At 40.9% G+C, this 27,676-nt stretch overlaps 1 protein-coding gene across 1 annotated transcript in view; it reads left to right on the forward strand.

Moving 5' to 3' along the window:
* Positions 1-20,813, forward strand: part of TNFRSF13B (TNF receptor superfamily member 13B) — a 36,522-nt gene extending 15,709 nt beyond the window's left edge. The window contains exons 4-5 of the mRNA XM_051999467.1: positions 13,676-13,864; positions 20,407-20,813. Coding sequence (XP_051855427.1) covers positions 13,676-13,864; positions 20,407-20,699 — 482 coding nt within the window. The 3' untranslated portion in view covers positions 20,700-20,813. The remainder of the gene's footprint in view (positions 1-13,675; positions 13,865-20,406) is intronic.
* Positions 20,814-27,676: the final 6,863 nt, after the last annotated feature.

Consider the following 27,676-nt stretch of genomic DNA (forward strand, 5'->3'; position numbering starts at 1 on the left):
TGAGTGATCAAGCCCAAAGCCAGCTTGCAACAGATTAAGAAATTGAGAGGTCCAAAAGTGGGAGGTGGAAAGTGTAGATGACTTTTCTGAGTTTGTTAGGACTTAAAAAAGGACACTTGAGCAGTGAGTTAGATACTTCTTCCTGAGTTCAAATCTAGTCTCAGATACTTCCTAGCTGTGTGACCTTGAGTAAATCACTTAATCCTATTTGCCTCAGTTTCCTCATTGTAAAATGAGCTGGAGAAGGAAATGGCAAACTACTCCAGTATGTTTGCTGAGAAAACCCCAAATGGGATCACAGAGAATCACACATGACTGAAATGACTCAACAACAACAGATAAGGAGACATATTAGATAACAATTTGAAAGATTGATAAAATTGCATCAAAGTTTTTAGAAGATCTGATCATGTTTCTAGGCACAAGGGAAATAGTCATTGAACAAGGAAAAATCAAAAATCAGGATGAGAGAGGGGTTCGAGCATCAAAGTATCCAAATATAATATGGGGGTTGGGATGGAGATGGAGGCCAAGTGATTTGTCCAGTATTGCACTGATAGTCACAAGGCTGGATTTCAAACCCAGTCTTAAGATTTTATGGCCAATTCCCCCTCCACCAACCACACCGTCTTCTGGAGAATAATGTTCCACTAAGGGTAACACATTTTAAGAAAGATTCTGGCCTGTTGGAATTTGTCCAAAGAAGGTTAATCAAGATAAACCAATCAATCAATTAACATTTATCATGTTATGTGTGAGGTGATATATGTGAGGCATTGTGCTCAATGTTGGGGATACAAAAAGAGGCAAAAGACAATTCCTGCTCTCAAAGAACTTATAAACTAATTGGGGAGTCAACAGACAAACAGATACAAAGCCAGTTATATAGCTAAATAGGAAATAATTAACAGAGAGAAGGCATTGGAACTAAGAGGGGTTGGGGAAGGCTTCCCATAGAAAATGGGATTTTATTTGGGACTTAAAGGAAGTCAGGGACATAAATAGAGTGGAGAAGGAAGAATGTTTCAGGCATGAAGGAGAGATTGAGTGTATGGTGAGGGAAATGGAATTGGTACCATATTCATTTCCATTCAGGAAATAATCACTATATACCAAGCACTGAACTAGATGCTGGGAATACAATGGGAATAAAAGGACAAAATATAAAAATTGCTGCTCTGAAAGAGCTTATATTCTATTCAAATTGGAGAGAATAAAATATATAAATATATATAATATATATACACAAAGAAACATAGTATAAGGAAAACTGGAGTCAAATAACAATATTGATTGGGAGAGAGGGACTCAGGGAAGATTTCATGGAAGTGGCAAGATGTCTAATTTGGAAGGGAAATAAGAATTCTAAGCAACAGAAATGAAGAGCAAGTGCCATAGTCTAGTAGAAACATACAGAGGTAGGGGATGAAATACTGACTTTGGAGAATAGAGTGTAGCCCACTTGGGCTGGAATTGTGGTAACGTCCAACCTGAAATAAAGTTGGGGAGGTAGGACAGAGACAAATTATAGAACCCTCTAAGTACCAAGTGATGGAATTTGTATTTTATTCCCAAAACAATAGAACTATCTTTTTTTTTTTGATCAGATCTGTTCCTCAGAAAGATGTGTTTGTGGAGGGAGGATTGGAAAGATGAGAACCAGGGAGACCACCTTGGAGTCGGGATTATAGAAGTGTAAGGCATATATGATGAGCTGAACTAGGAAGAACATAGAGAAGCAATTCAAAGAACCAGAGGTGGTATTAAAGAAAAGAGAAGATTTTTGGTTGGGTCATGACCTAGAGTGAGAAGACTGTTGTTTGGTTATTTCAGTTATTTCTTGGCAAAGACATTGAAATGATTCACCATTTTCTTCTCCATCTCATTTTACCGATGAGGAAACTGAGGAAAACTGGGCAGGGTGCCCAGGGTCACACAACTAGTGTGTGAGATTAGATTCAAACTCATGAAAAAGAGTCTTTTTGATTCTAAAGAGTCTTTTTGATTCTACATCCAGTGCCCTATATACTGAGTTACCTAACTGCTCCAAAGTCAAGAGAGAAGGGAGGACTCAGTTAAAATAAAACCATGGAGACTTACTGGCTATGTAACTCTGACCAAATCATTTAGCTTCAGTCTCTCTCAGTTTCCTCATCTAGAAAATGGGGATAATAATAAAACCTATCTTCTAGGATTGTTGTAAGACTCCAAAGAGATACTATTTGTAAAGCATTTTGCAAATTTTAAAGTCCATATAGATTCTATTTATTTATAATAATAATAATATTACGATAAGAAAAAGATCTGGCTAAGCAAATCCTCAGAAGTTTGAAAGTGTAAAGCAGAAGGACCCAGCTAATATAAATAAAAGGTTGCCTCAGAGAAGGAGGTCACTGTCACCTTACAAATGCTTCCTATTTGGGGATTTTGGCTAGTCTGGGGCCTGCGCGTGAGACATTAGAAGTAGTTTTCTGGGGTGGATAGAAAGAGTGGAGAAAATCCCCCATCAGTGGGTGGATCAGGACCTCAGCAGAAGCTCACCAGGACTAAGCTATATGATCTGCCCTCTCTGGGTTCCAGTTTCCTCAGAGTCAAATAAGATGATCCAACTGACTGATTTCCAAGTTTCGCATCAAATGTAAAACTGTGACCTGTGATTCCATGATAAAGGTTCCAAGTTGGGGTCCCTGAACTATGATTCATTCATTCATTTGTACATGCACAAACGTGAAGTGATTACTCCCAATAGTAGGAGCAGTTGATAGACACTATCTGCCATTTTTTAAAAAATAAAACACCTCTTTTCACAAAGGAGATTTCTTATTACAAGTAGCTAGTTGGAGGTAGAATGTTACCACATGGTGCAGTAAGCACACTATTGGTTTTGGAGTCAAAGATCTGAGTTCTAATTCCGCTCTGACATTTACCAACTATTTAGCTATGGCCAGGTCAATGAGTTTCTCTCTTGGCTTTTTCTTTTGTAAAAAGGGGATAATGAGATCCAGCTATGGCAGAGTGAAGAAAATGCTGGTCTCACATTCAGGAAGACTTGCCTGAGGCCCATTTTGGGTGTAATGTCCAAGCAAGTCATTTAAGCCTCTGGGTACCCCAGGTTACCCAAGAAGAGGATAAATTGCATAAATGAAGGAAATTTCCTCACTGGGAGTTCCCTAAATCCATCTATCAGTGAACGAGTACCAATTAAATATTTATTATGTAAAAGGCACTGGGTTAGAAAAAATGGCAAAAAGGCTCTGCTATCTTGGAGCTTTTTATTTTTCCTGAGGCAATTGGGGTTAAATGACTTGCCCAAGGTCACACAGTTAGGAAGTGTTAAAGATCTGGGATCAGAATTGAACTCAGGTCCAGCACTCTATCCATTGCACCCTCTAGCTGCCCCTAAGTAGTTTATATTTTAATGGTACATGGATGAAACTACAACTTATCGCCATAATGAGAAAAATGTTACCTGCACCATTAATCTTACTCATTTGGAGTGAAGAGTTTTGTAAACATTTAGGCAGATCGAAATATGATTTGTTATTGTTGTTGGGAAGGATGGAAGCTGGGACTGGGTGGGCTGACTGAAGAGGACTCGCAGGGTGATTTAGAGGGACCCAGGGAGTAATTTGGAAAGGCATGTCCTCAGTGGGTAATGGAGCCCGTGCCCCCAGTCTCCTCTCCCCTCGACAATCTTTGGATACTCCCGGGGGACTTCCAGGTGTTAGGTTACTAGATGGGCAAGACTCAAAGGAGATTTTACCCCAGGGCTAACTCTTTGCAAAGGATTTAATCAAAAGGATAGTTTGGGTTTGGGATGGCAGCCACTGTTCCTTCTCACTTTCTTAAGAAAGTTGCTTTTAATGTTAACCCAAGACCCCAGCTCCAATTTCCTCCAGTTCCCTGCCAAACACTAGCCAGAAATAAACAGGATCTGGCCCCTGGGTACAAAACTTCTGAAAGGCTGAAAATCTTCCTCCATGCTAGAGTTTTAGAGCAACCTCCTAAATCCTATAATGCCTCCCTTTGTTCCCTTTGCAGAGAAATGTGTTATCAGATGTGAAACAAAGATTTATAGGGTTCTGTAAATAGATGAATGTTATCGACTTCAAACAACAAAGCAGCCTACAGCATCAAAGAAAGATGGATGAGAAGGGGAGGGAGAATAGATCCCAGAGCAACACTTCTCTCTCTCACTTCTTCCCATTCCTTTGGGACAAATAAAAATTTCTGAGTAGAAGAGTTATGGATAATTAGTAATCAATTTATTAATTATGGCTAGTAAGTAATCAATAAACTGAGGTCAGTGGCTTCTCTTGACAACCAAAAACCAAACCCTTGGAGACCACTTGAATAATGAATACCTTTGAAAAAGGGGTTGTCCCTGATGATGGAAATCAAGGTTCAATGGTTAACAATTAATGAGAGAATGAATATTATAATGAAAGGTGGGCTCATTCTAATGAAGGGTTAGGGGATGGGACTCTGATCACATTTTTCTTGGACAAAGAGATTCATCTCTACCCAGACCACACAATCTATTCTCTCCCCCAGTCATACACAAACAGAACACAATGGACGGGAATTCACCTACAGTAGTTGATGTGAGTGGGGTGAATTCTCTAGGTAAGGTCAGAAATATCTTCTAAGAGCCTTTGCTTTGAATGAAGGGAAATGGGTCCTGTTTATAAAATTGGTTATTAATATAATAAAAATAATTGTTTTTACTTCAATAATTGTTGCAGAAGGTCGACTCAGTTAAATAAGCAATGATTAAAATTCTGTTATGTAGAAGACAACTGGGCTAGGTACTGGTGATACCTAGAAAGAGAACTTTTCTGCCCTCAAGGGAGAGAGAGAAATGACATGGACATGTATAGGAATGATTGGTACACAAATGAGTAAACATAAAGGAATCTGAGCAGTGAGAGAATATTTAATTATTGAGGGTATCAGGAAAGGACTCTTATGAGACATGGCTCTCGTGCAGAGTCCGGAAGAAAGTCAGAGATTCCAAGAGTTGGAATTGAGAAGGAAGTACATTCCAGGCCAGAGATGGAATATTGAAATATGGGAGAAGTACCTAGGCCATGTTGGCAGGAATATAGAATACAGGAAGAGGAATAATGTGAAATGTCTGGAAAGGAAGGTGGGAGGCATATTACCAAAAGCTGAACAGGTTGTACTTATCCTAGGACAATAGGGAGTCATTGAGATTTTTGTATATGGGAATGACGTTAATCAGAGGTCCTCAAACTTTTTAAATAGGGGGCCAGTTCACTGTCCCTCAGGCTGCTGGAGTGCCGGACTATAGTAAAAACAAAAACTTTGTTTTGTGGGCCTTTAAATAAAGAAACTTCATAGCCCTGGGTGAGGGGGATAAACGTCCTCAGCTGCCGCATCTGGCCCACGGGCGTAGTTTGAGGATCCCTGATTGTTAAATGGGCATTTTAGTAATATTATTTTTGGCAGCTGTGTGGAGGATTTATTAGAGAAGGAGAATGGGAGCCCCACTAACTAACTATTATTAGAGAGAGAAAGAGGGGTAGGAGAGAGAAAGAGAAAGGGAGAGAGAAAGGGAGGCAGAGAGAGATTTAGAAAGAGAAAGGGAGAGAGGGAGAGAGTGGGGAGAGGGGACAAACACTATTTTACTAGTACAGGCAAAAGATAATAAAAGCCTATGCAAATAGAGAGAGGGGGATGGATGTAAGAGATATTGTTGAGATAGAATCCACATGATCTGGCAATTGATTGAATATTTATTATAAGCCAGATAGGCAAATAGAACACTGGGTCTGATGTCAGGAAGATCTGAGTTCAAATTCTGCCTCAGATATTCACAAGCTACGTGGCTTTGGACAAGCTACTTTCTGTCTGCCTCAGTTTCTCCACCTGTAAAATAGGTATAACAATAGCACTTAGCTTCCAGGGTTGTTGTTTGGATCAAATGAGAAAATATTTGTCAAGAGCTTTACAAATCTTTAATGATTTTTATAAATACCAGCTATATGGAGGATGTGAGGAGTGGGGGGAGCGGTGGCAATGGAGAAGAAAGAGTCGAGGATAACCTGAAGGTTATGAATCTGGGTGAATGAAAGAGTAAAGTTACCCTAAATAGAAATAGGGAAATTTAGGAAGAGAGTGAATTTAGGAGGAAACAAAGAACATAATGTATTCCTTTTCAGCCATATTCAATTTGATGCTGGTAATGTATATAGGGGGATATATTTAGCCAAGAGATTAGAGTTATATGAAACCCAGGACATTTGGGTAGTACAGAAAACAGAATTCCAGGCCCAGAGTTAGAGTTCAAATCAGCCTTAGACTAGATATATGACCTCAGAAAAGTCACTTAACCCTGTTTGCCTCAGTTTCTTCATTTGTAAAATGAGCTGGAGAAGGCAAAGTCAAACCATTCTACTATTTTTATCAAGAAAATCCCAAATAGGATTATGAAGAATCAGAAATGATTGAATAACAACAAAATTGTATGGCATAGACTGTATAACTAATATGCTGAAATGAAAGAAGAACTAGAGTGGGAGTCTGAAGCTGAGTTTAAATCTCTGCTCTATCATTTTTTTGCCTGACTGACTTTGGGAAAATTGCATCTCCTTTGCTGGAGCTCAGTTATCTCATCTATGAAACGGATTGGATTCCATGACTTCAAAAGTCTTTTTCATAGGGGTAGCTACATGGTACAACAATATAGAGCACTGGGTCTGGACTGAGGAGGAGCCTCAGATTCTTAAGAGTTATTAGCTGTATGACCCTGGACAATGCACTTAACCTCAATTGTTTTGCCAAAAATAAGATAAAATTTTAAAAAGTCTTTTCCACTTCTAGGCCTTTGATCCTTGGGTACATATGGATAATAATAGCTATTTGCCATTTAGAGGACATGAAGTCCAGAAAAAACATTTTTTCCTGATTCCATCTTTTTCCTTTTTTCAGGCTTTTTTTTTTTTTTTTTTTTGACCAGTTCAAAGCCTTAGTTTGAATAAGCTGTTCTTTCTCCTTTTCACTTTCTTTCTTTTAAAAAAAATATTTATTTATTTAAAATTTAGATGCAAAATAAGAAAAAAACTAAATAGAACAAAAAACATTGTCATATGCTCAGCATTAAGGAAGATTCAAAATGTGTAATAAAAAATTTCTATTTCAAGAAAGCTTATATAATAATAGAAGTCATTATATTCATAACTTTCCATCTTTATTTGCTTCCTTGTACCACTCTCTTTCTTAAGAAGCTTTAGAGAACAAGCCTCTTGCAGGGGAGTTGGGTTGTAAACAGGAAGTTTGGGGGCTACTAAGCACCCCTCTGGCTTAGGTGTGGTCTTGTTTGAAGTTAGGGAAGGACTAGGTGTTGTCTGAAAGTTCCAGCGGTAAGATTCTATCACATGGTGGCCACAAAAAGGATAAGTTTCCTTTGTAATTCACTGTATTTTATTTTAAAAACATGGTCCTGAGCAGGGGCCCATATGTTTCACCAGACTGCCCAAAAAGTCTATGATGCAGAAAAGCTGCATTTTAGAAAAAGGTTTAGAAATTGGTTCTCCTCTTGACTACCATGTTCATTCCTCTACAAGTCTGCCCTTCTCTGGCAATAATCCCATCCTTCCATTGCCCTGTGGGCCATGATGGCTATTTTCAGTCCCACTTGGAAAGGGAAAGTTTCCTTGCCCTAAACCCCAAGGTAGCAAGTGAATGGATACCCAGAACCTATCCCTGAATGCTGACACCTATAAGTAACCAGCACGCTTGCTTTCCATTCTACACTGGTCACTCAGAGAGGTGGCCAGCAGGTAAAAAGGAGTCACGAGCTGGATATACAAAAAATACATCTACTTCTGTACCTCTGTCTTTCCCATTTTCTTTCCTTATCAAGGGCTGGACTTGCTGTTGATAATAATTTATAATTTATAGGTAGATAAGTGGTACAGTAGATAGTGTTGCGCACAAACTCCATCAGTTACTTAACTTCTGCCTAGCTTCTTCATCTGTAAAATGGAAATAATAATAGCACCTACTTTCCAGGGTTAAATGAGAATAATTTCAAGGATGAAATAAAAGCAGTGAAATGGTATCAAGATTTCTAGACCTCAAGTTCAGATCTGGTTCATGAGACACTAAATAATTATGACTCTGCACAAGCCTTTTTATTTCAGTTTCCTTAACTGTAAAATGGGGAGATCATTCAAAAACATTTATTAAGCAGTGTGCTAGTTACTGTGCTAATAAACACTAGAGAATAATAAAATTGTTGTGAGAATCTAATGAGATAATATCTATAAAGCACTAGGTACTATATAAATACTAGTTAATATTATTATTATTAAAATGAGATATTTGTAGATTACAAACCTGAAAATGCTATAGAAACATCAGCTATTATTGTTATTATTATTAACTTGATTTCATCTTCATAAAATTATATAATATGATTTGAATTTGACCTCATGGTAATATACAAATGAAATAGTAACCTAGATCTGAGGTTGGGCTAGAAGGCTTTTCAAATTCTCAGATCTAGAATTCTTAACTGAGATTTGATTTTTTTGATTTGGGTAAAATCATAACAATATGATAAGTTTCCTTTGTAATTCACTGTATTTTATTTTAAAAACATGGTCCTGAGCAGGGGCCCATATGTTTCACCAGACTGCCCAAAAAGTGTATGATGCAGAAAAGCTTAAGAACTCCGTTCTTATTCAACTCTTTGATTTTACAGATGAGGAAACTGAGGCCCAGAGAGGGAAGTGACTTGCCCAAGATCATATAAGTAGTATGTAATAGAGGCAAGATTCAAATACAAGGTGTTAATTTTAGACTAGATGATTTCTTTCTTTCTTTTTTCACTCTTTCTTCCTTTATTTCCTTCCTTTCTTCTTTCCTACCTTTCTTCTTTCCTTCCTTCCTTCCTTCTTCCCTCCCTCCTTCCTCTATCTCTTTCTTCCTTTTCTTTTTCTTTTTCCCTTTCTTTTAACTTTACAATGGAATTTTATTTTTTCCAATTACATGTAAGGATAGTTTTCAATATTCACTTTTTTGAGCTCCACATTTTTCTCTCTCCTTCCCTTATCTCCCCCCTCCTCGAGGCAGCAAGCAATCTGATATGGATTATCATATACAATCATTTTAACCATATTTTCATATTAGTTGTGAGGAAAAAAATCAGAACAAAAGAGAAAAATCACAAGAAAGAAAGAGCAGCCCTCCCCCCAATAAAAGATGAAATTAGTATCCTTCAGTCCACATTCAGTCTCCATAATTTTCTCTCTGGATGCAGATGGAATTTTCCAGTGGATATTTGATTTCATTGGCATAGGACACTCTCAGTGAGAAAACCCCTTCTACCAAGACTGGGCTTCAACTCCTTGATAATTTTTAGTCTTAAGAAAATTATGTGATTTGAACCCAGGCCTTCCTACATTTAGTGCCAACTTTCCATCTGCATCTCCCTTTGATGAAGAAACACAAGTTTGGAGAAGTGGAGCTGCAAGGTCACACCTTGGGTTCACCCAAGGGAAAGGAGCCTCCTTTTCTCTCCTGTAGATTGAGGGGGTCCTTCTAGTTTTGATCCTATGGTCCCTTCTGGAGGCCATCAAGCAAGGCCGGCACTATTTCTTCCAATTATTTCCTATTGTTTCTCAAAGAGCTGCAGCTGGCTGGGAATGGAGGGGAGCAGAAAGCCAGATGCAACCAGGAAAATGGAAGATCTAACTCGAGGCTGGTGTTTTAATTGCCAGCAGGCCTTAAAGGAAACAATTCATGGTCTTCAGAAGAAGCAGTATCTCTTGCCCCTCCAAAAAGTTTGAAGATGGATGTCAAAAGCTGGAAGCTACTGCCCTCTTGTGGTACTTATTGGGGAAAAAATGGTGTCCCTTCCTGGGAAGGATTTTAGAAAGCATTCCTGCTGAGGTCTCCCCACCCACTCCCCAACTCCTGTTAAAGAGCAGGACAGTTTTCCTGCTTTAATGCATGGAACGGATATGAAACAGAGGACATTTTGGACTCTCCTGTGGGCAGGAATGGGATCCTGGAAGCTTGGCAATGAAGTGTCTGGAAAGCTTAGCTGCCATTTGTCCTGTTACCGTGAGACAGGGAAATAGGGTGGTTCTTGCTGCAAGTTCCCGGTTCTGCACATTCCCAAGCCTTCCCCACCCAAAGGGTTCTTTCTTTCCTCCCACTTGCACGATTTCCTTCCAGACTGTGGCTTCTGCTCCTGAGGAGTCACAGCTTTTTCATCACAGTCTGCTCCAAGTTTCTCCCCCAGGGAAATATCAAGGGGAGGACGCAGTGTTGTAATCAGGCATCCGAGGCATCTTGGGTAAATCAGGTGAATGAGGACAGGGGTGTGGTGATGAAGATAAGAATGCCATTTTCTTTTCCCCTCTTCCCCTCTTCCCCCGGCCAAAAAAAGTCAGGCCTGTGCCCCTTTGAGGTCCAAACAGAGAGAGGGATCTGCTCAGGGTCACCCAGATGCTTATTTAGGGAACCGGGACTAGAGTTCTGCCTCCTGACCTCCAGTCCAGAAGTACTTTCTAATGATATTGAGCATTTATATTGCACGTTCGTCTAGGGCAGCCAGGTGGCGCAGTGGATAGAGCATCAGGCTTCAAGTCAAAAAGATTCAAACTCCTGAGTTCCTATTTGATCTCAGACACCTACTTACTAGCTTCATGATCCTGGGCAAGTCACCTCAGTTTCCTCATCTGGAAAATGATCTAGAGAAGGAAATGGCCAACCATTCTAGTATCTTTGTCAAGAAAATTCCAAATGGGGTCACGAAGTCAGACATGATTGAACCAGTAAGGTTTGAAAAGTGCTTTATAAATTTTCTTCTCATTTGACCTTTAAAGCAAACTTGGAGTAAAGCTATTATATATTACATATATGTTAATTAATTATGTAGAACATATAATTACATGTATAATTGTGTATATTATATGTATAATACAGACATATAATTACATATATAATATTTATTATCCCCATATTACAGATGAAGAATCTGAATTAAGTGATCTGTATGTCAGGATTTGAACTGAGATCTTCTTGACTCTATGTCAAGTGCTTTATCCACATTACCACCTGGCTACCCAGTACTCTATTGAGTTTCCTAACTTCCTCAGTGTATTCTTCTTTCTTGCTTAAGGATCAACGTCAGCAAGTGAGTGCATACCAGTTGAGAGCCAGGGGAAACTAGGTGCATGTGCACTGATGAAAGAGGGGTTAACAAACAGATGACTAATAATGAAGACTAATAATAACAGGTGACTAATAAGGGTAAAATAGAGGTGAGTGGTAAAAAAAGAAACCTGAGTGTTTAAAGAAATACTTGTTTAAGAAAAGGCAATGTGGTACAGTAGAAAGATTTTTGCTTCTGGAGCAGAAGATCTGGGGTTTGAATTCTGCTTCTAACAATTATTATTTATATAATATTAAGCAAATTGTTTAACCTTGTTGGGCATCAACATTTGTCATCTGTGAAATGGGTTGACTGGACTGGATAGTCTCTCAGGATTCTTCTAGGTCTATGATCCTAAGGCTTGTGTGTGAGGACCTGGGAAGGAGTTATTTTGGGTATCTATCCCACCAGCCACCCACCAGTTTAGGAGGGGGGCTCCTAAACCAGGAGAAACAGACTCCAAGTTTTTTTTTTTTTTTTTTTTTTTCTTGAAGGGCCAGGATATTCTTGGAAATGCCCTAGATCTGGACCAAGGGGAGGTGGGGGAGGTGCAGTAGGAAAAGAAGGCAGACTGATTAGAGAGAAAGCCTTGAGGGAGGAGGGCCCAAGAACTCTTGACTGCTGCAAACCAGTACCTTAATCAGTGGACTTTCTGAACATGCTCCCTACACTCTTCCCCACTTCCTTTTTGTGGGTGAGGTTTCTCTAGCTCCTCCCCCTTCGGAGACTTACGGGGTCTCTTTCTAAATAACTTATTCCCAAGCCCTTGGTTTACTTCTCCAAACTATAAATGACAAGTGGCGACTTCTAGTTAAAAGAAAAGTAAAAAAATTTCTTTCAAAACTTGCTATTATCAGTTCATGATTTTATCTCTAGAGCTATAAGAACCCCTTAAAAAATTTCTTTCAAAACTTGCTATTATCAGTTCATGATTTTATCTCTAGAGCTATAAGAACCCCTAATTTTTTGTTAGACTTAAAATAGTTCAAAACTATCTTTCACTTTGCCTAATGGTTTTAAATTAGCCTTTCCCCACAGATTTAGTCCAAACCAAACCTTTTTTCCCCCCTAGCACAGTGGTGTCTGTTCTCTCTGTAAGGATCCCTGCAGGGGGCATATTGATTTAGAAATCACAGTAGATTTAGAAATTTAGAAATCACAGATTTAGAAAACACAGTAACATTATCTGTGTTCTATTGTAATTTTATTTACTTCGTAAAATAATTTCCTAATTACATTCTAATCTAGTTTTGTCCCAGTGTTAGGAAGCATGGCAATAGTATGTTTGGTACCTTTTCTAGAATAAAGAAAGGTTTTATTTTTCTTTTGGTAAGAATTAAACATTTCTGTAGATCAGTTTACTACACATACCAGCTTAAGAAACAAAGTAACCCTTTAAAACAAAGGCAAATGTTTCCTAAGCCAAGAAGGAAGGGAGGGGGGGCTGTAAAAATGAGTAAATGATCATCCTTTCGAGGGAGAGGGAAAGGGAAGGGGGCAATCATTCCCTCTGATAACTTGTCCCGGGCTCCAGATTCTGGCTCGGAATTTCCTCAACTGTTCATGCATGACCTCCCAACCATTTTCTCCACTTTTTCCACTTTTGCCTTTCAGCATCAATCTCTCCTACCCATAATTCCTCCCTTTCCCAAGGTCTGGGTTAGAGATGCTCTGGGTAGTTTGACTTCAGCCCAAATCTGAACTCTACAGGGGTCCTCAAACTACGGCCCGCGGGCCAGATGCAGCAGCTGAGGACGTTTATCCCCCTCACCCAGGGCTATGAAGTTTCTTTATTTAAAGGCCCACAAAACAAAGTTTTTGTTTTTACTATAGTCCAGTTCTCCAACAGTCTGAGGGACAGTGAACTGGCCCCCTATTTAAAAAGTTTGAGGACCCCTGGGGTGATGGGAAGGGTTTTTCTGTTGGCAGCTGTTCTTACCCATATCCCCTTACTCCAAATCTATCTTTTGACCATGCTCCCGACAACTTGCTGTAAGCAGAGAAGCAAGCTGGGTAGGACAGTAGATAGAGTCCTGCCTGGGTATAGGATCCTGCATAAGCCACTTAATCTTCCTCAGCCTCAGTTTCCCCATCTGTAAATTTGTGATGAAAGCTCTTAACTCACTGTTGTGAAGATCTAATGAGATGATGTATGTAAAACCATATGGTATCATGGGAACAATTTGTACACATAATTACGCCCCGTGGCACTTTCTCACACTGTGATCTGCTAATTACTCTTGAGAAGCAGAAATGAAAGCGAATAAGAGTAGAGTCCCAAGACCTGAAGTAAAGACCCCTGGGGCTCCATTTCCTCCCCACCAGCCCTGTACAAACACATGCTTTGACCTCTAGAATAGTGGCAACCTGAGGGACCGGAAACCCTAAGGTATTACCTGGGATATCAGGCTCCCCTTGTGGCGCCAGAATCCTTCTCAGGCCCCCTGAACACACCTATCTGAATGACCCGTGTCTCTGTTTTAGCCACGGCAGACCCCCTGCTGCAACTGGACCAGAAGCTGAGTGGGGACCCGGGACAGCCGGCTCTGGTCTACACCATCCTGGGGCTGTGTGTGTGCACTATCTTTTGCTGCTTTTTTATCACCATGGCCTGCTTCCTCAGGAGGAAGGGAGAACTGCCTCGGCCAGGGAGGGATCAGACCTCCACTGAGGGTAGGTAACTACACTAGCTTGCATTCTTAGGTTTCCCTGCCCCTCCCCGACAAGTTCCCTCCCTCCCACAAGGCTCTGGAAGGACTTCTGGTTCAAGGTGGCCCCTTATTACATCATTCTGACAGGGGAGCTATGAAGGTACACTTGGAAAACCCAAACTTAGTTACAAAGTTGATAGGAGCAAAAGAGTGCATGGTTTGTGTTCATGTGCATGGGTGTGGGGAGATAATGACATTCACCTCACAAATTTGGAACCCCATGGGGATTTTGATTTATTTCTGCATTTCTGTAGCCCCCAAGGGCCTTGGGTGTCTGAGGGAGGCAGAAGGTCCCAAGTTACATGTTCATTCAGGTGAACAAAGGTTAAAGTGAATATTCATATCAGAATTAACAGCTGGAGGAGAAGGTAAATGGCAGTGGGAGGGGTTTTCCCTTCTAATTTGGAAATTATATGATTCCTACAGCTTCATATCACTCACCTCTCCTGAGATTGATGTATTTAGAAAAGCCACCAAGGTAAAGGGGGTCAATGAAAACAAAATTTCTGGAGAGCTGACCTTGGAGTCAGAGATCTGAATTTGAGTCTTAAATCTCCCATACATATTAATGGTATCATCCTGTGCAAGTCACTTAATTTTTCAGCTCTGCAGGCCACTTTCTATATTTTTTTTACTCTGATCTTTTATTATTATTATTGCTAAAGCTTTTTATTTTCAAAACATATGCACAGATAATTTTTAAATATTGATCCTTGCATAGCCTTGTGTTCCCTCGCAAGCCTTTAAAATTTTCCCCTCCTCCTTCCCCTCCCCTAGATGGCAAGTAATCCAATATCTGTTATACATGTTAAAATATATGTTAAGTCCAATATATGTAAACATATTTATACACTTACTTTGCTGCATAAGAAAGATCAGATCAAAAAGGAAAGAAAATGAATAAGAAAACAAAATGTAAACGAACAACAACAAAAAGAGTGAAAATGCTATGTTGTGATCCACCACTCAGTTCTCACAGTCCTCTCTGGGTGTAGAAGGCTCTCCTCATCACAAGATCATTGCAACTGGCCTGAATCATCTTATTGTTGGAAAGAGCCACTTCCATCAGAATTGATCATCATATAGTATTGTTGTTGCCGTATATAATGATCTCCTGGTCCTGCTCATTTCATTCAGCATCAGTTCATATAAGTCTCTCCAGGACTTTCTAAAATCCTCCTGCTGGTCGTTTCTTACAGAACAATAATATTCCATAACATTCATATACTATAACTTATTCAGCCATTCTCCAATTGATGGGCATCCATTCATTTTCCAGCTTCTAGCCACTACAAACAGGGCTGCTACAAACATTTTTGCACATACAGGTCCCTTTACCTCCTTTAAGATCTCTTTGGGATATAGTGCAGGCTACTTTCTAAAGCTAGCTGTCCATCTGTATTGGTGAGGGGAGTCTTCAAGTAGAGAATTACCCACACCAATGAAATCATAAAAATAATTGTTATTCTGTTGGCTCTGAGTGTCCACTTGTGGTTTTTTTGGCAAAGACACTGGAATAGTTTTCCATTTCTTTCTCCAGCTCATTTTACAGATGAAGAAACTGAGGCAAATAGTATTATGTGACTTGTCCAGGGTCACATAGGTAGTATGCATCTAAGGCCAGATTTGGACCCAGGAAGATGAGATTTCCTGGCTAGACACAGCTCTTTAGCCACCGCACCCTCTATAGCTAGGATTTATAGAATGCCTATGTGCCAGATACTATGCTAAATGCTTTACTATCTCACTGGATCCTTACAACAACCCTAGAAAGGAGGTGTTATTATTAACATTCTCATTTTACAGATGAGGAAACTGAAGCAAACAGAGTTATATGACTGGCCCAAGGTCACACAGCTAATCAGTATCTGAAGACAAATTTGAATTCAGGTGAGTGCCACAGGAATGGCACTCTATCCACTGCATGACCTGTGTGGACATATACACATGTGTAATGTATACGCACACATACACAAACACAGAAGACAATACCTACATACATATATATTATATGCATTCATGTGTATGTATATCTGTATTAATATATTATTATGTGTATGTTTGCCAGTTAACAAGCATCTATCAATCACCTTTAGATGCCATGTGCAGAACTAACCAATGGGAATACAAATATGTATATATATTATATATATTTACATACATACATCTATCTGTATAACCTTTGTAAACCTTACAGTGTTTACACTGTAGTGTATATGAAGTGAAATAAAGGCACCAGAAGTTATAATATGAAAAGATTTATGAAATACATTTGGGAGAGCATAATTATTTGATTCATGGCATAAAGAAATTATGTCAGAGACATCCATCACAGGTAGGAGAGACTTGCTATTTTATTATGTGAATAGCACCCAGACTTAAACAAATACAACTAGCAAGGCAGAGTCATACTGAATGAGCAATTTGCTATTGGGAGACATGACTTACTTATAAGGTCTCAGAGGGAGAGAGGAAGGGGAAATAAAGTCAGGATCTAATAAGTGACAAGATTGTATATTGAGATGTTGATTTTTCTTTTTAATAGTATTTTATTTGTCCAAATACATGCAAAGATAATTTTCAACATTCACCTTTGCAAAACCTTATGTTCCAAATTTTTTTTTTTCCCTCACTGTTGAGATTGTCTTAAAGACAGTCAAGGGAAAACTTGAATTGCCATCATAGTTGACAGTGGGAACAGGATGGGCTGTGTTAGCAACTCCTGAGAATAAGCTGGTCTAGCCCACAAACTGGCCCAGATTTCCCAGCACTATATAAATGTTAGATATTATTGATGAGGTCCTAGGTCACTGATAGGGTTGGCAGAGAAAGTCTGAAGTATTGATAAGATTATTCCCTGAGGCAAGCAGGGAAGGGCACAGCACCTTACTGTATCCAATCAGAAAGCCAAGTTATGTCAAACCCTCGAGGTTAAATTTTCCCTATCAGTCTGTCCATGGCCCGTGCCAGCTTTGCTGAATCCCTTTTGGGTTAGCCCGCCATGGTTCTCTGCCTTGTGGTGTCTTTCCTCTTCCATGACTCACGGTGTCCTTCTCCTCGTTATAGCTAACTCTTTTAGGTAAATTCCATGGATTTAACCTGCCAGTCACTTTCTCCTAGTTTATTCTGAGTTCCACTAGGGAACTTGTCCATTTTCCATTGTTAATTATTAACCCCCTTTCTTTACTAACCATAAGCCCCTCCAAACACGGTCAGTTCTTTCAGTTGTAACCAACTCTCCATAACCCCACTGGAGATTTTCCTGGCAAAGATGCTGGAGCCGTTTGCCATTTCTTTCTCCAGCTCATTTTACAGATGAGGAAACTGAGGCAAATAGGGTGAAGTGACTTGTTCAGGGTCACACAGCCAGTAAGTGCCAGAGTCTGGATTTGAACTCATGAAAATGAGTCTTCCTGGATCCCAGCTCAGTGCGCTTTGCACTACGGCACCGCCTAGCTGCCTGGCACAAAGTGGGCACTAGACAAATCTTTGACTGACTGGCCTATGGCTAGTGGGGCCCCTAAGAGCACTCAGCCTGGGGACGGGATTATTTAGCAAAAGTAAAGACCAAAAGACCGACATTTATAAAGTATTTCATTTGCCAGCTTTACTAATTTACTGATTAGTTTATCAATTACTCATTTACAAATATATCCACTTTAGGATGGAGGAGCTAGTTCTGTTCTGCATCTAAGTAGCACCAGACTTGTTTCCTTCTATCTGAAATGAAGAAGTTGTCTTGATGAGTTCTGGGATAACATTATATAAGACTATAAAATAGGTTTTTTTCATTGGAGCAATGCCCTGAAATAATTGGCAAAAAAAAAAAAAAAAAAAAGTCAAGGCTTGTGTGGGAGATCAGTTTTGTATATGTGTGTTTTTAATAATAATAATAGCTCAAACTTATTAACACCTTAATGTTTGCATAGTATCTTTCTTATGCTTTTTCACTTGACCTTCACAAGAACCCTGTGAGGTAGATTATTAGCCCCATTTTCCAGGTAAAGAGACTAAAAATCAAAGAGATTGACATACCTAGATTCACATAGGTTTGAACTCAAATCTTCCCAATGCCAAGCCTATCACCAATATATTCATCATATTATACTGTCTGCCTTTCACTTAAGATGAATTAATCCTTTAAAGATCTTGATTTACCCGTTTAGAAATTAATTTAATAGGGAGCAGGAAGAAGGTTCCACTGAACTGAAGGAACATGCACACAGACAGACCTATTCCCAGGACTCTTGCTAAAGGATAAATACCCTCAGAGGTTGCTGCTCTGTTTCTTGGTCCTCCAGAGGGGTACATTGATTATATCCAAAATAACATGTGTTCTCAGGCTGCATTAAATGGAGAATAACAGCATTTCAGAGCTGGAAGGAAGTGAGAAATCACTTCTCTGAGGCATTAAAAAAGTTTGAGAGACATAATTTCTGGATAATTAGTCACTTTATTAATAAGGCTAGCATTTAAAATAAAAGTTCATTGGCACTTTTCCATGCTAAAGACAATGATGGCAGCTGGGCTCACAGTTTATGTGCCCTTGGAGAGTCTGAGGATGGCAATCAACTCTGATTGGTTAACAATTAATGAGAGAAGGAGGGGCTGGGCTTATTCTAGTGAACTTTGATTATGTCATTTACTTCTAAGTTACCCAGCCTTGGGCAATCTATTCAGAGAATTTATCTCCCATCCAAACCTGAGAAGACGGTTAGATAGGGTCTGACCAAGATTGAGTAAAGTTAAATCAATCTCATTATCAGTAGAGTCCAAAGTCATACCATTGTTATATAAAATAAGTAGATTGGCCTGGATCCTTAACCTGTGGTCCACAAAAAGAGATTCTCCTGTGGATAGATTTGAAGGGGACCATGAAGTTGGATGGGCAAAAAATTACATCCTCATTTCCACTAATCTCTAAGTGAAATTTAGAATTTCCTTCAATTATTCAAAAATATTAGATAGTGCAGGAAAGAGCTCTGGCCCTGGAGGATCAGTTCATACTTACTAGATTCATGATTCTGGATCGCTTAACACTGGTGCCCCCCTAACACACACAACTCCCCCAGAATCAAAAAAACCACTGTATTCTGAGGAGGGCGTAAGCTTCATCAGATTGTCAGAGGGGCCCTTGGCACTAAAATGCTTAAGAACCCCTAGCCTAAGGAGTCCCAAAGGTCCTGACAGGCTCAGAGAGATCAAGTTGGAGGTTTTATTGACCCAGGTCCCAAATACATCATCCAAGAGCAGGTCACCATGTTTGTCCTGGACCAAATGATAATCCTCAGCCTGTGTTCCTGTGGTGGCATTGGAGCTTTCCTTATCCAGATCTTTCCCATCTGGAAGCAGCCAAGACAGGCAGAGATACCTGGCTCAAAGATGGAGGCGTTTCAAGTCAGGGGTTTCCCAAGGATGCTTAGGAAAACCAGAGACTTTGATGAGACTTACATATCACCATTGGCTAGCCCAAAGCATCTGGGACTGGAGGCTATTGCTACAAGCTCTGAGGGGCTACGCAATAAAAGCCATGGACGTCACTGTTCTAAAATAGTTCTGCTTGGAAAAGAGTTAAATATTGAGCTCTCCAAGTATAAGTGATTGTGATAATCGCATAGGTCAAGGCTTTACCAAGTTGTTTTTAGTTTTGGGGGTTAGATCTGTAATTTCATTGACAATTTCTTTCTTTTTTGTTGTTGTTGAGGCAATTTGGGTTAAGTGATTCACTCTGTGTTACACAGCTAGAGAATATTAAGTGTCTGAGCCCAGATTTGAACTCAGATGCTCCTGACTTCAGGGCTGGTACTCTATCCACCATACCATCTAGCTGTCCCTTTATTGATAACTTCATTGATATTAGGATTATGATATCATTGAGCTCCTGATTAGGAAACTCCTACCGATGCTTGTACTACTGTACTACTGAGAAACTGAGGGGTTTGCTCAGGATCACAGGCCAATCCGGGTCAGAGGGGTGAGGGCTGAATCCTAAAACTGGCTCTCTCCAACATCCGTCATTTGATCCTCATACCCTACTATAAGACAAGTAGTATAAATAAATATTATCTCCAACTTCATGGCCCAGAGAATTTAAGAACTGAAAGTGACCTTGAAGGTAATCTAATCCCAAAGCCTAATTTTACAAATAAAAGGTGGAAGTGACTTGTTCAATGTCACATGGGTACTAAGTAGAAAAGGTGAGATTTGAAACCAGTTTCTCTGCCTCTAAATCTAGTGCCTTTTCATATATTACAGCACTGATATTCAAAGAAAGTACTTGATTAGACCAAGGTCAGGAGACTAGAAAATGTCAAGAACATTGGGGGCCAGTGTTCTTTTACTATGCTGTTTTTTTTTTTTTTAAATGCTTTCCAGAGTGAATTCTAAACAGTATTCTCAGAGCAAGCATGTGAGGGAACATAGGACAGGTGTGATTGTCAGTAGGTCCCCATAGTGGAAAGGTTGTTTTAGAGAACTTACTCTTCTCCCACCCACCTTTCACAGATCATTTAATGGAAGCTGGAAGTGTTGGAGATGCATCTAAGGAGCTCAAGACACCAGAGCCCGTGGAAACATCTAACTATAGCTTCCCTGAGCAGACTCCCCCCACCAAGGAGAGTACAGCTCCCACAGAGGTCTCGCATCCTGAGGTCCCACCTCAGCAGGAAAATGTAGCCACCCTCCGTGGATACGTGGGTCTGGTGGGGACGGCATCCTCAGGGCAGACCCCAGGCTGCAAGGAAGGCTGTCTCAGGATCATCTGCTCACCCTCCCAGGAAAAAGGGCCCTCTCCTTAGAATGGACAAAGAAAACACCAGAGAAGCCCAGTGGGTGCTTTCTCTTCTCTCCCAAACAAACAGATCTTCATGAAACACTTTCTTCTGCTATGGAAATAAAATCTCATTTCTGTAGCGCTCTCCTCCCCGTTTGGGTTATGCCTTTCTCCATTCGATTATTCTCACTGAGATCATTCCCTGCCTCTCCTACCCTCCTAATATGGCAGAAATCGAACAAAGCCTCTCCATGCCATTTCCTTTTTCTTCAATATTAATGACTGCATCAGTTCTGGAATCAGGGCTTTGGCTTACTTTGGCTCTGAAGTAACTGAATACAATGCATAGAGAATGGCTATGATTTATATTTATGTCTTTCAATTAAAGGGCAGTGGGTATGGGGAGGGGTGAAGAGAGATGGAACCAGGAAGACAAAGGGAAGGGAAAAGAGAGAAGGGAGAAAGAGAGAGAGGGAAGGGAGAAAGGAGGGAAAGGAAAAGAAAGGAAAGGGGAAAGAGAGAGGGAAAAGAGAGAGAAGGGGGAAAGGGGGAGGAGTATGGAGGAGGGGAACGAGAGAGGGAAGGGAAAAGAGAGGAAAGAGAGAGAAGAAGAAAGGGAGAAAGAGGAAAAGAAAGATAGGAAGGGGGAAAGAACGAAATAAAAAAGAGAGGGAATAGGAAAGAGAAGGAAGGAGAAAGAAGAGGGAAAGAAGAGAGAGGGGAGGAAGAAGAAAGAGGGAAAAGAGAGAGGGAAGGAGAAAGGAGGGAAAGGAAAAGAAAGGAAAGGGGAAAGAGAGAGGGAAAAGAGAGAAGGGAGAAAGAGAGAGAAGGGGGAAAGGGGAAAGAGAGAGGGAAAAGAGAGAGAAGGGGGAAAGGGGAAAGAGAGAGGGAGGGGGGAAGAGGGAAGGGGGAAAGGGGAAAAGAGTGAGAGGGACATAAAAAGAGAGGGAAGGAGAAAGAAAGGCGGAAAGGGAGAGAAAGGAAGGAGAGAGGGAGGCTGAAAAAGGAACGGCGAAAGAGAAAGAAGGGGAAAGAAAGAGGGAAGGAGAAGTTAATTGAAGGGGCGGAGAAGAGAGAGGGAGAGAAGCGCAGGGCTGCCCCAGGTTTCGGGGTCTCCGCGCCCTCAGGAGTCGGGGCCAGCCGAGCCGTGCGCCCTGGGCGATTTGCTGCTTAGGCGGAAGCTGCTTCGCGCAGTCAGCTTTCTACCTGCACAGGGAGTCCCGCCTCGCCGCGGCGGCCAGGGCCTTGTGCCGGGGCTCGGAAGCAGCCGCCGCGCCGTCTCGGGGCGCCCCCTCCCTCTCCAGACCTCCATTTTCTCCCCGCCCGGGGGCGCAGCGTCTGAGGCGCGCGCTAGGTCTGGAGCTGCTGGGAGCCGCCCGACTCTGTTTCCCAGTCATTCTAGTCTGACAACCGGCGGAGACCGGCCTTTAGGTCGGACCTAAGAGAGAACTGTGCGTCTTCCGAGGCTCTATTAGTGGGAAAAGACCGACATCGGCCGCCCTCCTCCTCCTCTCCTCTCACATGGTACGCTCCGCAGCTTAGCGAGACACTGGGTTAAAGCCTCCGGCCTGCCGCACCTAGCGAGGCGACGTCACGGCCCCTAAGCGACGGCTCGTCTTCCGCCGCCTCCCCGGGCTCGCGCTTCGGCAGCGGGGGGCGGGGGGAGCTGGCTGCCAGCTCCGCTTCGCTCACGGCTGGGGTCTGTTTAAACCCATCTTTATTTAGACTCCCAGATTTGTCTCAAGACGCCTTCCTCTCCTTTTGGATGGAAAAGAACACTCAGACGGGTCTTGCAGCGTTTAGAGACCATTTCGTATTCTCCCTTTATGATCAGGAGTCCGCGGCCCCCAAAGAGTCTCAGGTTTTGATATCCATCAGTTAAGATAAGGCAGGAAAAGCGAAGCCAGCAATTTCATGCATAAGAGAGTCTGAAAAACCTATTTTATCACAGAGTGATAAGCTTCTGACAGCCAAGGGAGGAATCATTTTTTACGCAGCGAAATTGGCTCAAGGCAGAATTTTCCCACTGTCTGAGTGTGAAGGGAGCGCCTGATGTCGGAAGTGATACCGCTTGTTGTTGCCGGGTCTCCATCTAGTCTCTAAGGCTGGAACCAATTGTAGAACAAATAGAGTAAGCATCTGGAAGCAGCCTGGGGTAGAGGAAAGAGCTCTGGGCTCTAACACAGGACACCTGGGTTCTCATCCCACTTTTCCCATTCACTTGCTATGTAACTTGGAGAAAAAAAAATTTAAGTGATTTATTTTTTCTGGTTATAAATGTATATTAACTCTTAAAATATATATTTCTTTATGAATCATGTTGGGAGTGGGGGAAAACATTTTATTCTCTAAGCTTTGTAAAATGAGAGGTTTGGACAAGATATTTTCTCTGCCTCCTGATGTCTTTCACATTCTGTAATTCTATTTCTCAGGGGTCTGGGATGGGGTTGAGAACACTCCCTCCACAAAAGCAAATTACAACTCTGTCCATTAGGGACTGTTAGTAACAAGGGTGTCATTTACTCCTTTGTATTCATGACAGTCCCACGATGTTCTCAAATGTGTGGACCACTATGGCGGTCTTCTGTGTCAGTCAGTGCTGGGTGTGTTTGTAGGAAAATAGGTCCTAGGTTTATAAGAGAGACGTTTTGTTGCTCCTTTACTTAAGACATTTCAGTAATTGTTGATTACTGAAAGATAAATCATCAGTAGGGACTTGCAAACTATAGATTAAAGAGAATGCAGACCCATAAAATACCATGAACATTTTCTAGGTCAAGGGTTCTTAACCTAGGGTCTATGAACTTAATTTTTTTTCTCTCTTTTTTTAAGTTAAAAAAATTTAATAATAGCAATTAATTTTCAAAATACATGCAAAAATAGTTTTCAATGTTCACCCATGCAAAATCAAGTTTTTCTCCCTCCCTTCTTCCCACTCCCCTCCCCTAGGCAGCAAGCAATCCAATTAAACATGTGCAGTTCTTCTATACATATTTCCACATTTATTATATTGCACAAGAAAATCAGATCAAAAAGGAGAAAAAAATGAAAAAGAAATAAATAAAAGCAAGCAAAGAATAACCAAAAAGGTGCAGATACTATGTTGTGATCCACATTCAGTCCCCTCAGTGGCTCTCTCCATCATCACAAATCCATTGGAATGGTCTGAATCCCCTCATTGTTGAAAAGAGCCAAGTCCATCAGAGGTGATCATCACATATTTTGTTGCCACTGTGGACAGTTCTGCTCATTTCACTCAGCATCAGTTCATGTAGGTCTCTCCAGACCTCTCTGAAATCATCCTGCTGGTCGTTTCTCACAGAACAATAATATTCCATAACGTTAATATACCACAACTTATTCAGCCATTCTCCAATTGATGGGCATCCACTCAGTTTCCAGTTTCTTGGCACTACAAAAAGGGCTGCCACAAACATTTTTGCATGTGTGGGTCCCTTTCCCTTTTTTTAATGATCTCTTTGTGATACAGACAAAGTAGGGTCTATGAATTTAAAAAAAAAGATATTTTCTTAACTACATTGAAATAATCATTTGCCTTTGTAATCCCATGTAGTTTAATCTTATGTAGTAAAAACATTGTTCTGAGAAGGGATCCATACGTTTCATCTGACTGCCACCATTTTGTGTTAAGAACTACTGTTCCAGAGAACACAACCACAGATATTTCAGGGGGTGATAGGCTTTTGGAGTGCTATAATGATATTTATCTTGTATATTTGTTATTATTGTTGTTCAGTCATTCGTTCATGTCCAACTCTTCATGACCCCATGGATCCTACAATCTATGGAGTTTTCTTGGCAGAGATATCAGAATGGTTTGCCATTTCTTTGTCTAGCAGATAAAGGCAAACAGGGTTAAGTGGCTTGCCCAGAGTCATATAGCTAATTAAGCATCTGAGGTCAGATTTGAACTTGGGTCTTCTGACTCCAAGACCAATGCTCTCTTCACTCTGATACCAGGCTGCTCCATCTTATTTTTACTTATCTGTGTATATGTTTTATTACTCAGTAGAATTAAGATTTTTGAGGGTGGATTGTGGTTCTTCCCTTACACCCATTCTTGTATCCATAGCACCTATTAAGATGCTTGGCCTGGAATAAGTGCTTAATAAATGCTTATCAAATTGAATTAACCTCTCTGACTTGGTAAATGGACTGAATTTCTGAAGCTAAAAAATCAATCACTCTTCTGACCACCTGAGGTGTTGGGGTTAAGCGACTTCCAGGGTCAGATAGCTAGAAAGTGTTAAGTGTCTATTTGAACTCAGGTCCTCCTGACTTCAGGGCTGGGGCTCTGCCCACTGCATCACCTAGCTGCCCTACAAATTAATTTTCAATTAATCTGGTTTGGACAGCACTTGGGATTGTGGTGGGCTGCAAAAGGTCATATGTTGGACACTTTTGCTTTAAAAATATACCCAATATATTGGCTCAGACTCCCTCTGAGGGGGAACCCAGTTTTGAGGCTCAAGTTCAAAGCAACTCATTCCACTTATATCTCCACCTAATTAATACAACTAACACTATATTAATGGAATTAATATCATGCTAATATATTATTCATAGAATTAACAGTGTATTCATATAATTAAGCTTCAAGTTCCATCCAATGTTCTCAACCCTGCTCTCTAGGGCCAAGGAGAATAAATCTAATTCCTTTTTCATAAAGTCTCTTGATTCAGGCTCTAACCCCAAATACCCTTTTACTTTACTTTACTTTTTTTTTTTAACTCATGTAACTCCACCAGAACATGTTTCTCATTATGAACTTGGAATAGGGATTAGATACACATAAAATTATGGACTTCCAGACTGATCTCTTTGTCACTTTGAGAATGAGCCCTTTGCAAAGAACCCATGTCCTGATCTTAGCTCTCATTCTTTCCTGGAGATGCCAGTCAGAGCGGGCTTATGCCCACAGCTCTCCTTCAGAATCCCCCAAAGCAAACATGTCACATCTCCTTCCCTGGGAGAGCTGGGTAATGAAAATCCCAGAGCAGCTGAATGGCAGCACTCCGCCATGGACAGAAGGGTGCAATTTGTTCTGTCTGGGGCTGGTCTGCAAACCTTTTAGAGACAGTTGTTTCTATCGCACATCTGCGGCCAGCGGCCACTTAGATGTCGCTTTTGTTCTGATGCATTAATTAGTCTGGGGAATTGGGAGACAAAATACAGGCAGATTCAAACAATCTGAGCCTGAGTCCGGACGTGAGCTGCTGTTGCTTAGTAAAGAGCCGACTCCTTACGCTTCGGTCACCTTGCAGGGAACCTGACGGAGGGGAAGCTAGGGGAGGAAGCCTGGCCCAGGGGTTGATCTTCCTCCTCTATCCCCTACTTTCTATGACTGCCGCAGCCATCTAGGACTACGGATGACCCTTCAGAGACAAGACAGGCCAATATAAGTAGAATCCTAGAATCCCCCACCCACATGTAGGGGTATTAACTCTGTAAGGACAGTTAGATGGTGCAGTGGATGGAGTCAGGAAGACATTTTTCATGAGTTCAAATCTGTCCTCAGACACTTATTAGCTGTGTGACCCCGGGCAAGTCACTTTGTCCTGTTTGCCTCAGTTTCTAATCTGGAAAATGAGCCAGGGAAGGAGTAGCAAACCCCTCTAGTATCTTTGCCAAAAAAAAAACCCAAATGGGTCATGAAGAGTCAGACCCAACTGAAGATCAACTCTACAGAGCTGGACAGAGGTTTGGCCAATTGTCCCCAGCTATAATCATACTTCTCTGCTCCTGTGATCTAGTCTCTGCCAAGACTTCATGTCCCCACTCTGGGATCCTGGATGTGCACCACCATCTTTAGGCACCCTCCTGCCAGACCCATCCTTTCCCTATCCTAGTCAGGCAAACAGTCATCAAGCTAACACTAAGTCCGGGCCATCCCTCCCTGCCCCCAGAGTATGTGCTGCCTTTCCCTGTTAGGATGAACCCTCCTCTCCCCTCCCACCAGGACAGACACCTTTTTGTTGGCCCATTCCCTTTACTTCCATTAACTTTCACTGAATCATTATGGTAACAGCTTCCTATCTATTCTTCTGGTCTCCAAATTCTCCCTCTTCATCACTCTCTCCTACACATCATTGTTAAAGCAGTCTTGCTAATTGTATGAATCTTTTCCAATTTGAGCCCTTTCATGGATTTGACATTCCGGCTAAATTATGTTACTCACCATCATTCTTCTTCTCTCTTTGTCTCTGTCTTTGCTTAAGAAATGTATTTTCCTACTTTAAATTCCATTCCTGACTGCTGAAATCTCCAACTTTCCTATATTTAGTTATTACCTTTTCTAGAAAGGCTTACCTACCATATTGCCCTGACTTGAAGTAGATGTTTTTAGCAAGTTGTTTACTGAATGAAATTCTAATTATCTGTGGGATTTCTTTTTTTGGCAAGACATCTGGGGGGGGGTTAAGTGACTTGTTCAGGGTCACACAGCCAGGAAGTGTTAAGTGTTTGAGGTCAAATTTGAACCCAGGTCCTCCTAACTTCAGGACTGATGCTCTATCCACTGTGCCATCTGGCTGCCAATTTTGTGGGATCTTAAGTCATTTAGCCACAGTGTTTCCTTTGCTTCCCACTCCCCCTCAGATTAAAAAGGGAGAAAAATATTAGCCTTTTCTTCCTCACCGACTCCTTGTGAGATGAAGATGACATAAGATATAAATATAAAATCAAACAGATGGTCAGGGTCTGCTAGCTGCAAAACAGGTTTCTAAATATACAGTCAGATTTGGATTGTACCAGTCAACAATTTTCTTTTGTTATTTCTTAAAAAGAAAGAAAGAAAGAAAAAAAAAACAACACAAAAACAAAACAGCATCAGCTGACCCTCTCCTCCAAAAGGCACACTCTATCATTTACCTAGCTGAACTAGCTAGTCTGGCCTTATGTATTGATATCTCCCAGGTGTAATTTTTAAAAAATCTGTTCATTGTTTTTTCTTTTTCTCATACAATTTTATTCATTAGTTTT

The sequence above is a fragment of the Antechinus flavipes genome, chromosome 1, assembly GCF_016432865.1.
Source record: "Antechinus flavipes isolate AdamAnt ecotype Samford, QLD, Australia chromosome 1, AdamAnt_v2, whole genome shotgun sequence".
Classification (NCBI taxonomy): domain Eukaryota; kingdom Metazoa; phylum Chordata; class Mammalia; order Dasyuromorphia; family Dasyuridae; genus Antechinus; species Antechinus flavipes.